The sequence below is a fragment of the Rousettus aegyptiacus genome, unplaced genomic scaffold (genome assembly GCF_014176215.1).
Source record: "Rousettus aegyptiacus isolate mRouAeg1 unplaced genomic scaffold, mRouAeg1.p scaffold_m13_p_11, whole genome shotgun sequence".
In the NCBI taxonomy this organism is placed as follows: Eukaryota; Metazoa; Chordata; class Mammalia; order Chiroptera; family Pteropodidae; genus Rousettus; species Rousettus aegyptiacus.
This window is the reverse complement of record NW_023416286.1, coordinates 19,431,002-19,444,968: the sequence shown is the minus strand read 5'-3', so window position 1 is coordinate 19,444,968 and position 13,967 is coordinate 19,431,002. Positions and strand designations below refer to the sequence as shown.

Sequence of the window (13,967 nt, the reverse complement as noted above, 5' to 3'; positions counted from 1 at the left end):
TTATCTGCAAATAAGCACTTTATTATCAAATAGTTCAGGATCAGAACAAGATTTCTAATTCCAAAAGAGTTTTCTTTACATAATATCATATTATAAAATACATACTAGGAGAATCTGATGCTACATCCTACATCTTGTTCCAGTCTCTTTTGCAGTTGGATAACTTATTTTGATCTAAAAGTATAAATTTATCTCATTCTTCTTACTGCTGTACATGAAATATAAGTATTAGTTCCTTTTCAGGTAATACTTTATACTGTGCCAGGTTGAGACCCAATTTATAGTGACATAAAAGTCAACTACAAGAAAAACAATCATTTTTGCTTTCAGAGGCAAATCTCTCTTAACATAAAAGCAATTATGTAAGGCAGATGAGCACAGAAATAACATTCATTCAAAGACAATATTTCATGTTCAGTAATCCCATATGAGAAATCAATGACTCAGAGTAAATAGAAAATTAAAGTTAGCCCTTGGGCCTTTGACGATTTAATTGCCAAGGCCTTTTGTGAATTCTCATTCATGCTGTAAATTAGCCACTATTTCTTATAATGATACACCAAAAGAATATGAACCTTAATAAATACAGGGTGTTTTAAATTTGTTTTTGTGAAAGTTATTCCTTTATCCAGTATCCCACAAATAAAGCAGTTCTCAAGGCATACTTAAGATTTATAATAAATTAATGGAGTACCTACTATATGCAAAGCACTGCTAGATGCTGAAATGTGGTAGTGACAGCATTCCTTGTCAAGCTATCTATGTGATATCAACAGCCTGTTGAATAATGGAACATTCAGCTAGAATAGCATATACTTACTTAGATGAAAATGCTAAAATTGTCCAACTTAAGAGACTCAAAAGAGGAAATGGTAAATATAAAAAGACATTTTAATTTTTTCCCCTGGAGTTTAGTCACGTCTGATAAGAGCATTTAATGCCTTCTATGTCAGCTTTGGATTTCAGCAGATAAGAAAGACTGACCATCATCCTTCTTTTAACAAAACAGAAGTATTCAGCCAACCATTGCTCAGCATAAACACTATTAAAGAAAAGTTATTCTCCAGCTTTTGCAGGGAAAATGGAAATGTTGAAAAGTCTTTGCTGCAGGTGAGGATCATTTTTTAAAGGCTCCTACTCTGCTTGCTTTGCTGATAAAGTTCTTCAGGAGATCATGGTCCATTTCTGCAAAGCCTGAAGTTTGTGTCACTACAGTCAAATGGTTTATGCAAAACCTAAAGCAGAATTCTTCTAAATCCTAGGAACAACAAAAAAAAATGTTTTAACAAATTCATATTTCCCAATGCAATGCAACGTAGAATGAAAATATCTAAAACACACAGGCAAGGAAAAATGATTTGATAGTCAATAGGAATAAATGTCAGTACTGCAATATCTAAAGAATAGTTATAAAATTGTAGAGCTAATATGAATCTATGCTTGTAAAAATGTAAATAACAATAAAACATTCAAGTTCCTCCACAGCGACCGATGCAAAGAATCTGACTTTTTTTCTTCCCAGGGATGGGTATATACATGTATGAATTATGTACTTTTTATAGTGAGAGTACTTATATTGTTCATTCCACCTTCAGTATTTGCTAAAAGTATGACACTCCTCTTTTATATTTCCCTAGGGGTTTTAAATATTTCTACCTGTAGAGAGTTTGTGAGAAAAAGTTGTCATAAAAAATAGTAATGCGGCGAAATCAATTCTCTGAAGTCATTAACGGGCCACTGCTCTTTTTCCTGTACAAGAAGACAAAGAGTGGGAGGGCTGGATTTCCTCAGACCCTGCATACCTTCAATGATCTTAAGTGGGAAAATGCTTTGAAGAAATCATGACTTTCTTCGAAGAGAAAATGCCACAGATTAGTGTGTCTGGCTCAGTGTAATGCACTCTGGGCCAGAGAATAATCCTGTGGTAATTCTCTTGATTACATCTGTAAACTTGAGAACCAGAGTGAAGGTGGCTGGGTGCTTTTTTGGCTCCAGACAAATTAGAGCTAAAACCCTAGGCTATGCTGCTGTCTTGACCTAGGAGAAGTTTCTTCTCTGTTAGCTGAATCTCATTTATTTAAAAAAAAAAAAAAAAAAAAAGCCTAAAATAATCTCCAAGCCATTATTTATACGTATCGCACACTATAATCTTTTATTAACATGTAAATTTTAGCAAATGCTGGAGCTGAAAAGGACAAAAATTAGAAATATTAATACCCATGCTTATCAATGTACATACAAATTCACAATACATTTTAAGTAAAGAAAGAAAGTACATAAAGAAAACCTCTTTATTTCATCCCTAAACACAGCTGCTTAGGCTGCTAGGGTCACTTTGGCAGTATGACATTTCAGTCCCAGGTGAGCCCTAAGTGATAAAACAGGTAAAATTCCACATACCCACTTGATATTGTAGCATGCGACTATACATAAAAATGTGACTCAATAGATACCGAATATACTAATACCCATTTAAAATATGGACTCTTGCTTAAATTTTTAGAAATGGTATTTTTGCCTATAGCACACTGAAATGAAAGAAGACAGTCTCTTCAGCTGAATTCTACAAAGAGGAGTAGAGAAACTCATACTTGCACCACACACATTAAAGTATATATGTCTGTAGTTAGATGTTAGGTAGTATGAAGTCATAAATCTGGACAGCTTCAGTAAAACTGCTAATTAATGGAATAAAAAGACCATCAGCAGTTACCACATGGATCCACCCTGCTTTGCTTTTCTAGAATGGGAACTTCTCATAATTACTAAAGAAGAAAAGGAATTAGAAAGAGTTCCTTGATCCTAAGAATTCACTAAATCTGGGCTTGGAGTGATATTTGGTTATAATGAATTCTGTCCATATAAAACAAGGCCCCTTTATTTTTCAGAAAAGAGTTGTACTTATACTTTAATTGCTACAACTTTACATGGCCTCATGTTTAAGACTTGGCCTTCTGTGCTCCCATCCAGCTGTATTTCCCTAGTTCATTCATCCTCCCATTGTGCTAAACTTTCATACCTTCTCCCCTTAAATCTCTATACTTCCTATCTCATCCTCACTGTAAGCTAAGATTACTTCCTATTTCACTGAGAAAAGTGCACTCAGGAGAGAACCTACACAAGCTCTCGCACAGTATCACTGGCCTACCTGCATATGTGCCTGTAGACCCTTATCTTCTTTCTCTATAACTGTGAATGAACAGTCCATAATCCCACCTAACGCTCGTCTCCTACTTTTTCACTAGATCCCATTGGCTCCCACCTCCTCAAGGACACCACTTAGCAACTGCCCCTGCACACCTGCCTATATCCTTTAATTGGATCATCTGCATCAGTACACAAATATGCTTAAATTTTTTCTTAAAAAAGCAAAAACTATGTTTTACTTCATATGCCCCTCCAATCATCACCAGTGTTTTTTCTCTTTATACCTTTATAGTAAAGATTACTGGGAAAAGTTATTTATATTCCCCATCTCCAATTCCTCTATTTCCATTCTCTAATCAGGCTTTTACCCCTATCTGTTGACACTACAGCTGTGGTCACCCATGTTATTCTCATTGCCAAATCCAACTGTTACTTCCCAGTTCTCAACCTGGCCAGGAGCAGAGTCTGGTGTGGAGATAACCTCCTCCACACACTCTGTACCAACTTCTAGGACACTACTTTCCTAATTTCTCTTACCTCCCTGCAGGCTCCTTAGCTGGTGTCTCCTTATCTCCTTGAACTCTAAACACCAAATGTGCAGGTCTTAATCCACAAATGCCTATTTCCTGTCAGTCTCACAGCTTTAAATACATCTCTCCTCTACACTGATGACCTTCCCCTGAACTCCAGGCTTATTTATCCAACTTGCTTATTAAGTATTTTTGTTGGGATGTTCAACAGACTCGAGAAACTTATTCAAAATCAAATTCCCGATATTTCCTTAAAAAATTCTGCTCCTCCCCATCTTCCCTATCTCAATAAATTATGATTTCATCCTTTCAGTTGCTCGAGCCTAAACTTTGGAGTCATCCTAAGTTGTCATCTTTTTTTTCCCTCACATTCAACTCATCAGCAAGTCCTGTTGGCTCTACCTTCAAAATATTTTCAAAATCCAACCACCTTTCACCATCGTCACAGCTAATAACATGGACCAATCTACCATCATTACTTACTGGATGACACGGCCTCCTAACTAGCCATGCCCCTCACCCTCACACTATTCTCAATACAACAAACAGCTAGATTATTTCCAAATGTCAGTCATATCACATCCCATCCTCTCGAAACCCTCCAATGACTCACTCACATCAGAACTCAGATCTCTTAAAGTTGCCTGTTGGGCTCGCCAGGCCCCGCCTCCCTCCACACACACCCATTCTCACTGCACCATCTCTGACTTCACCTACTGTTCCCCCTCTCCCTCACTCTACCCACACCCACCCTGCTGTCAACATCAGGCCGTTACCTTTCTCTCCCCTTGAGCTGCAGTGTGCTCCCTCCGTGCCTCCTTCAAGTCTCTGCTCAAGTCACATTCTCAGTGATACCTTCCTTCTCTGACCATTATTTGAACTTTCAACTTTAATCTTAGCCTGACACTCCATATCTCCCTTGTCTAACTTTTTCCCAAATCACTTATCACCATCTAACATACTATACATTGTATTCATTTATTTATTGCCCATCTCTTCTCACCAAAAAGTTCCACAAGGGCAGAGATTTGGGTCTGTTTTGTTCATGTGCTATACCCTTGGTGTCTAGAATACTGCCAAGTATGTAACATACCGTGAATATTTGTTGAATTAATGAATGAACACTGCTGGTTTTAACATATGTGGGGGGAGAAGGGAACAATAGAGAATTGTAATTGAATGTATGGTTTCAAAGCTGTCAAACTTGGATTGCATACCAGCCTAGAAATGTATTTAGTTTACTAAGAACTGACTTAATCTTTCTGAGCTTAAGTTTCCTTATTTATAAATTAAGACTGGTAATAAGCATGCCCATATTTTATAATGTTCTTTTGAGGATTCAAAGAGATATGAACTGTGCTTTGAATACTCTCTGCCTCATATTAATTATAGTCATGAGAGATAAGAATTTGCTGGAAAAACCCATTATTTGATTATTAGAGTCAGCAAGTAAAAATATTACCAAAAGAAATATACCTTTATTTACAAAAGCTTTAAATGTACAAAAAATTTTAAATGTACATTATATTTGTAGTCTATTACACTAATTTAGGGTACAACAATCACTTAGGGTATAGTACAATACAGTGCCTCTATAGGCAAAGTTGAACATTCATTAAATATTCAATGAATGCATAATATGTGTCAGGCACTGTCCTAGGCACTAGGGATTTGGCTGTGAGCAAAGCAAAGTCCTACCATTCCTCACAGAGCTGACAAGAAAACAGACAGCTGGAAGTAACCATATAAATAATTCACATAAATAGGAAATATGAAACGGTCTTAGAAATTAAGCCTAGTTCAGATGGAAACATTATGTGCCCACTATCATGTCATCTGAGGTAGCCTACCAGAATCCATGACTTTAGCAAACTCTAGAAAAAGCTCATAGATTTTCTTTGTCCACAAAGCATTTTGCATGTTGTAAGGGCCCAATATAGCATTACCTTGATGAATCACGAACATTCACTTTGCTTTTAAATGTTAAGGAGAATGAGATTTTTTTAAATGTTAAAAAAAAAAAATCTAGTATTTAGAGACATAATGTAACCTAGGAAAAAATCAAATGGAGCTATGTGAAAATGTTATGTTCTCTAGTTAATGAGTCATTTCCTTCCTCATACTTTGTATTTTCTTCTAAATTTTCTTTACTAAGCATATTATTATTTATGTAAGCAGAAAAGAAGTTATAACCTTTTTTCCACCCACTACTAAAATGTCTCTGTTTGTTTAACCAGAAAGGATATCCTTATACCAAAAGGAAATTGACTCCAAGAAATAGAGCCTGTTTCCTAAAGATTTAGCCCTAAGACAGGTTTTCTTTCCTTTCCTTATTATCAAAACAATACATGGTCACTGTAGAAAGTTCAGAAAAAACATGCAGAGATAAGAAAACGAAAATCATCCGTAATCCTGCCATTTAAAAATAACCATTGACTATATTTTTCAGTCTTTTTTTCCTATATAAATAATGAATTTCAGTCTTTTTAATTTTGCTATTTATGTACTTTTAAAAAATAGTAATAGGACCATAGTTTTTCAGTTAATGGTATATCATGAATAACTGCATAGTTTCATAGTATTAACATTCTATAGTTTAAATAATCCTCTACTGATCATGTTCGCTTTTTCAAAACTATAAACAATGCTGCAGTAAACATCTTTGAAATTAATCTTTGTCCGAATCCGTGATTACTTCCATAAGACAAATTCCTATAAGAGAATTTCTTTTTTGTTTATTTATTTTATTCTTTCTGTAAGTGAATTTCTTAAAGAATTACATCTTTATACCTTGAGACAAATGAAAATGAGAACACGATGATGCAAAATCTATGGGACACAGTGAAAGCAGTCCTAAGAGAGAAATTCAGGGCAATACAGGCCAACCTCAAGAAACAAGAAAAATCTCAAACAATCTAACCTTACACCTAAAGGAACCTAGAAAAAGAACAACAAACAACACCCAAAGTTAGTAGAAGGAAGGAAATGATAAAGATCAAGGTGTAAATAAAATAAGGTCTAATAAAACAATACAAAAGATCAATGAAACCAAGAGCTGGTTCTTTGAAAAGATAAACAAAATTGATAAACCTTTAAGCAGACTCATCAAGAAAAAAAGAAGACCTAAATAAATAAAATCAGAAATAAAAGAGAAGTGAGAACTCTCACCACAAAAATGCAAAGGATTATAAAGAAATATTACAAACAATTATATGCCAACAAAGTGGACAATCTCGAAGAAATGGATGCTTTCCTTGAAACATATGATCTTCTGAGACTGAATCAAGAAGAACGGAAAATCTGAACAGACAGATTAATACCTACAAAATTGAATCAGTAATCAAAAAACTCCCCAAATAAGTCTTGGACCAGACAGTTTCACAGGTGAATTTTACCAAACATTCAAAGAACTAACAGCCATTCCTTAACTACTGCAGAAAATTCAAGAGGAGGATGGTTCTCAAGCATTACCCTGATTCCAAAACCAGACAAAGACATTATTGAAAAAAAGAAAATTATAGGCCAAAATCACCGATGAACATAGATGTAAAGATCTTCAACAAAATGTTAACAAACCGAATTCAGCAATACATTAAAAAGATCATAAATCATGATCAAGCTGGATTTATTCCTAGGAGCAAGGCTAGTTGAATATCTGCAAATCAATTAATGTGATATATACTACATTAACAAACTGAAAGATAAAAATATGATAATATCAATAGGTGCAGAAAAAGCATTTGACAAAATTCGGCATCCATTTAGGATAAAAACTCTCAGCAAAATGGAAATAGGGGAACATACCTCAATATAATAAAGTCCATATATGACAAACCTACAGCTAACATCATACTCAATGGGGAAAAGCTAAACACATTTTCCTTAATATCAGGAACAAGATAAGGATGTTCACTTTCACCACTTCTATTCAACAGTATTGGAAGTCCTAGCCACAGCAATCAGACAAGAAAAAGAAAAAAGGCATCCAAAATGGAAAGGAAGAAAATTCAGTATTTGTACATGACATGATATGATATATAGAGAACCCTAAAGATTCCACAAAAAAATGATTAGAACTGATAAATAAATTTTAATATTCATAAATTGGTTGCATTTCTATACACCAATAACGAATTAGAAATTAAGAAAACCCATTTATAATTACATTAAAAAAAATAAAATACTTAGGAATAAATTTAAACTTGAGGTAAATGACTTGTACCCCAAAAATTATGACATTGAAGAAACAAATTAAAGAAGATGCAAATAAATGGTAGCATATACCATGCTCATGAATAAGAAGAATTAACATTGTTAAAATGTCCATTCTACCCAAAGCAATGTAATCCTTATCAAAATGGTATTTTTCACAGAATAAGAACAGATAATCCGAAAATTTATATAGAGCCACAAAAGACCCTGAAAAGCCACAGCAATCTTGAAAAAAAAGGATAGGTATCACATACCATATCAAACTATACTACATTAATAAACAAAACATGGTACTGGCATAAAAACAGACACAAACATCAATGGAACAGAATAGAGAGCCCAGAAATAAACCCATATCTATGTGGTCATTTAATCTATGACAAAGGAAGAAAGAATATACAATGGGGCAAAGACAGTCCCTTCAATAAATAGTGTTGAGAAACCTTAACAGATACATGCCAAAAAATTAACTAGACCACCTCCTTACACAACCCAGCAATTCCGCTCTGGGAATTTATCTGAAGAAATCCAAAGCACTAATTCCAAAAGATAAATGTACTACTGTGTTCACTAGCATTTTTTACAATAGCAGAGAAATGGAAGCAACCTAAGAGCCCATCAACAGACAACTGGAATATTACTGGGCCACAAAAAAGAATGAAATCTTACCATTTGTGACAACATAAATGGACCTTGAAAGTATTATGGTAAGTGAAATAAGTCCGACAGAGAAAGACAAATACCATATGATCTCACTTATATGCAAAATCCAAAGAACAAAATAAACAAATGAAACAGAAACAGATTCTTAGATGGAGGTAGCAAACTGGTGATTTCCAGATGGGAGGGTAGGGTAAATAAGATAAAGAGATTAAGAAGTACAAATTGGTAGTCATGAAATAGTAATGAGGATGTAAAGTATAGGGAGTATAGTCAGTATATGGCAATAATTATGTATAGTTCCAGGTGGGTACTAGAATAGCCAGAAGGATAACTTCATAAATTATATAAATGTCTGACCACTATGCTGTACACCTGAAACTAATATAAAATAATATTGAATGCCAACTGTAATTGAAAAATCAAAAAGGTGGGAGGAAGGTGAAGAGGAATAAGAGGTTCAAACTTCTAGGTATAAAACAAATCATGGAAATGTGGTGTACAGCTTAGGGAATATAGTCAATAGGATCCTGATGGCATTATGTGGTGTCAGCTGGTTGCTAGACTTATGGTGATCGCTGCTTAGGTATATTAATGGTGTATAACTATGGTGTACACCTGAAAATAATACAATATTTTATGTTAGTTATATTTTAATAAAATCTTAAAAGAATTACACCATTAAAGCTTTTAATGCGTATTATACCAAATTGTGCCCCGGAATAATTGTACCAATTTGCACTTTTATCAGCAGTTTAGGAAAACACTCACTGTTTTGAGCATGTATTATTTCTAAAAATATATTCCCTGGTATGACAGATGAAAAATTATGACTTTTTTCATTTATATTTTTCATTTGTTCATAAAGCCATTTAATTTTTTTTTTCAGTAAAACTGCTCATTTGTTTTTTAAGAAATATACATTAACTACAGTAAACTTGCTTTCATTATATGTTATAAATATTTTCCCAGTGTATCATTTACTTTCTACTTTTCCCTGTGGTATTTTTGGTGTATAAATGTTTTTTATCTTTTTAAAATCAAATCTGCCAATCCTTTCCTTTATAGTTTCTGCCTCTGAGGTAACATTATATAAATATTCACTAATATTTTTCTGATACTTTGTTTACATTGCCTTTAATCTACCTAGAATTTTAGTTTAAGATATGAAGTAGGCACCTAATTTTTCAAGGTCAGCCAGATGAAGCAATGCTTTTCTTACCTGAGCATCATACTTGACAGCAGCAGAGAGCATAGCAATGGCATTCTCCTCACAAATTCCTTGCTTGATAGTTTGTTGGCAGAGCTTTTTCAAACGATTTTCTCTATAAAATGTAGCCAAATCTAGTAATCCTGATAGAAAGAGATGTTTATTAGGGGGGAGCAATTTCAAGCCACCTGATTTAAATTCATTCAACCCTTCAGAGATGATTTTGTCATTATTTTGAATATAATCCTTAGGGAGGGCTGTGTAAAATAGGTTTGTGCTGACTTACACTCTGAGCAGGTGGCTCTACCTAAGAATGGAGCTGAATGGAGCAAATACAGTGCACAAAAAATGAGCGCAGTAAAAATAACTTTAATATGTTTCCTAGAAATGCTCCTCTAATTATCTTTCCACCTGCATTACCCATATCTACTCTTGGGTCATTTCCATCAGCATACACACACACTATGTTAGTGCTTATCTTTATAAAAAAGAAAAAAAGAGAAACCTTTGTGGACATATGTCAGCTTCCTGTCACCCTACCCCATTTCTCTGCTCCTCTCTGTAGCAAACCTCCAGGGTAGAGTGGTCTCTGCTTGCTGCTTCCATTTCTCACCTCCCAGTCTTACCATTAGCTACCCCAGGCAGAATCCCAGCCTCTCCACTCCCTGACATCACACCTGTGATTGTCACTAATGGCTTCCACAGTGCTATGTCCAAGGTGCTACTCTCTGGTTTCACCTTACTCAAGATTGACACAAAATTTGATGTGACTGATGATGTTCCCTTTCTTGAAATGCTTTGTTACTCGCTTGCATTTTTCATCTTCTTAATTAGTTATTCTTCAGTCTCTTGGCTGGACTATTTTTCCTGACTTCCAAATGTTTGAGTGCCCCAGGGTTCAATCCTCAGATTCTTATTTCACTTACTTCCCTAAGTGATTCCATTTAAATATTATCTATAAATGTTGATGATTCCTGGTATATTATCTGTCATCTACTTTCAAGTAATTCAACATAGAGATGTGTGTGGGTGTGTGTTAATTTTAATCTACCCCAAGGGACACTGCGAAGTACTCTAATCAGTAACGGTCAGTTAGCATCTGAAAGACCCCTGTCAGGAGCTTCAGACACTGCTGTTAGAAATCTTCATTAAAGAGTACTAGAAATACTTTGTCACTGGTGAAATGAGTGGTGTTGGGATATGTGGCTTGTCATGAGGGTCCTTTTGCTCTTGCATGAATGGGGTTCAGGCACCATGAGCTAAGCAGTCTCACACCCTCACGGTAGTACATTTGCTACGTGTATGTCCAGTCCTCGGCCGCCACCTGATCGAATGGTTAGCTGAATCTTGGTACTAGAATATTGTCACATCCACTTCAAGCTAACCTTTCACGTAAGCTACTTCAAAGAGCTGGATTTCATCAGTCTTACAACAGTAACTGTTTTTGTATCTGTCTAATAAGTTTTGTACAAGTGAAGAATTTGGTTGCAAACTCACTTTTACTGTAACATGTCAGATATTATCAAAGTTATGGAAGAAAGGCCTATGGCCCACTGGATATTTGGCTGAGCCACACTTTCCCAACCTCCCTCCAATGCAGCGTGATCAGCTTGGGTCTACGGTTTGAAGTAAGCGGAACTTCTGCTTCCTTAAGAGACTCTGGGATTTGCCCTTTGCCCTGTATCACTGACCCTCCTCTGTTCTACTGCCTGTAACGCAGACTCAGTCTGGGACCATAAGAACAAGGGCCATTGGTAGGAATGCCCTGTACTGTATCCCTGTGTGAGAGAGAAGGAAACTGTCTTGTTTAAGCCACTTTTTTTCATTTTACTACTAGAGTTAAAGCAAATCTAAATAACACAACCTTTATGCTCAAAATCTTTCAAGGCTTTCCCTCACACCAATAATAAAACTCAAGTTCTTCATCATGGCCTTCAAGGTTATGCATGATCTTGCCCAGCTCTGACTTCAATTCCTGCCACTACCAGTCTTGCTCAGTCCACTACAACCACCCTGGCCTCTTCTTTCTCCACATGCTAAATCTGTTCCCGTCTCAGACCTTTGCCCTATTTCCCAAGCATAGAGAGCTCTTCCTGGGTACCTGCATGGCTTGCTCCCTCCTGCTTCCCTAAGTCTCTGCCCAGTGCACCTCTCGATGGGGGCCTCCCTACCCCTCCTGACTAAACACTTGTATTTCTCTCTTCAGGGTTGCTTTCCCTCATGTGAATACAAGCTCCAAAGAGGCAGAGCCTCACTCTGTCTCCTCACAGACAGACAGGAGCCACAGCACTCAGTGGGCCTGGGCACTAAAGGACTGTGAGAGAAAGGAAGGGAACTATCAAACCTTACAAGTCAGGCTTTTGTTTACCTGAGTAAAATTAAATACTGCTCTGGGAAAAAGTGATTTTGGTTTCTACATGTAAAATGAATGTTTAACTTAAGAATTTGGGGGTTGAGATCTTTAGTGCTTTATAGAAGTAATTCCTTAATTTCTTTGTACACTGGCCAACAATATTGCTGACAGTTGTAAACTGAAATTTAATGTTTTTATTTTGTACCCACTTGACGCCCCATGTTTCTTTTTCACTGTTGGCAAGCCTGAGGTGCAGTGAATGCCTCCAACTCTACTCAGGACAGAATCCACCAGACCACAGTGATCTGTCCCAAAGCTGTCTGGGAGGGAAATTGGCGGTTAGGGAAACCAGTAGGGCTTATTATGTGCATTTTGTCTTTTTTTGTAATGCAAATATCTTCAGAGCAGCAGGTGTAGTAGCTAAAAGTTATATACAATACTTACATATAGTATCAAGAAAGGACAGCACCCGCTCCACACTGGTAATGGTTTGAGAATTCCTCTATCTCTTATTTATCTAGGCAACCTTTGTATGAAGCAGTAACAAGGAGTTTGGTTCAACACACAGAAAGAGAATTCCTATGACTGCTCTCACAGCCCTAATCATTCAGGCTCCCCAGAAACCACCACACCAAGCTACTCAGCATTTTGCCTATCTCTTGGTAAAGTCTGGTGGCAATTACCCACTGCCTCCTCAGGGGAAAGGCTGATGCTGTCTGTGTACAGGTATTCCAGGAAGGCTCGGTAAACAGGATATGAAAATTCACTCATTTCTACAATATCGTCCTCACTATCTTCCAACGAAGAACGAAAATGCTCACACCTGCAAGAAGAAAAGCATGTCAGGTCCTGGCTTCTGGGCAAGAGTGGACAGCCGTAAGGAGCACGTCCCCATGGGGCTCAAAGGGGGAAAGGCTAACAAGGAGACGGAAGAACTGCAGCCCACACGACACTCTCCAAGTTGCATACCTCATCTCCTTTCCCTGGCCTCTCACTTCCTCTTCTATGGCCAGTTTTCAAATAACCATTAACTCAACAAGGCTGCAAATAAACACTTGCTGTGGTGGAGCTGCCTCTGTGGCCACTCTGGGTGAACAGCGCGGCCTCCCTGGCATAGTTCCCACACCACGTCCACTGAATAGCATTTACGGAAGTCAAGTGGGCTTGTTTTTATAACCTCTGAGTAGTTTTGTTTCTTCACTTCCTCTTATGGGTTGCATTGTCTCCCACAATTCCTCATATATTGAAGCCCTAACCTTAGAATATAACAGTATTAGGAGAAAAGATGCAACCAAGTTAAAATGAGGTCATTAGGGTAGACTCTAATCCAGCATGACTGGTGCCCTTATAAAAAAGGGATTTGGACACAGACTTGCACACAGGGAGAGCACCCTGTGAAGACTGCAGTTATGTGGCCACAACACATGGAATGCCAAAGATTGCCAGCAAACCACCAGAAGCAAGGAGACTCGTGGGCCAGATTCTTTTTCACAGTCCTCAGAAAGACCTCATCCTGCTGATACCTTGATCTTGGACTTGTAGCCTCCAGAACTGTGAGAGAATAAATTTCTGTTGTTCAAGCAGTTGTAGCACTTTGTTACAGCAGCCCTAACAAACGGACACACACACACACATCCTTTATGTAGTTTTATTGGCTAAGTAGTAAGGGTGAACAAATGTTGCACAGCCTGACATTACCAAGAGGTGAACTTGAAATTAAAAAGCTATACTGAGTTTGTGATTTGTTGCAGTAGGATTTAAATATGTTACAGAACATGATGATTTTCAAAAATTATTATGATAAAGAAGCCAGGCATAGAAGAATATGTGCCGCATAATTCCATATATATAAACT

At 36.7% G+C, this 13,967-nt stretch overlaps 1 protein-coding gene across 9 annotated transcripts in view; it reads right to left on the bottom strand.

Annotated features, from left to right (window-relative positions):
- RCBTB2 (RCC1 and BTB domain containing protein 2) overlaps window positions 1-13,967 on the bottom strand; it is a 42,838-nt gene continuing 28,871 nt past the window's right edge. For all 9 annotated transcript variants that reach the window (XR_004953328.1, XM_016165189.2, XM_016165192.2 and 6 more), the window contains 3 exons: window positions 12,796-12,935; window positions 9,772-9,902; window positions 1-1,258 (listed from right to left, as the gene is read on the bottom strand). Coding sequence is in view for 8 of the 9 variants with exons in the window: in XM_016165189.2 (XP_016020675.1) it covers window positions 1,118-1,258; window positions 9,772-9,902; window positions 12,796-12,935 (412 nt within the window). In the remaining variant the exon portion in view is untranslated. The remainder of the gene's footprint in view (window positions 1,259-9,771; window positions 9,903-12,795; window positions 12,936-13,967) is intronic.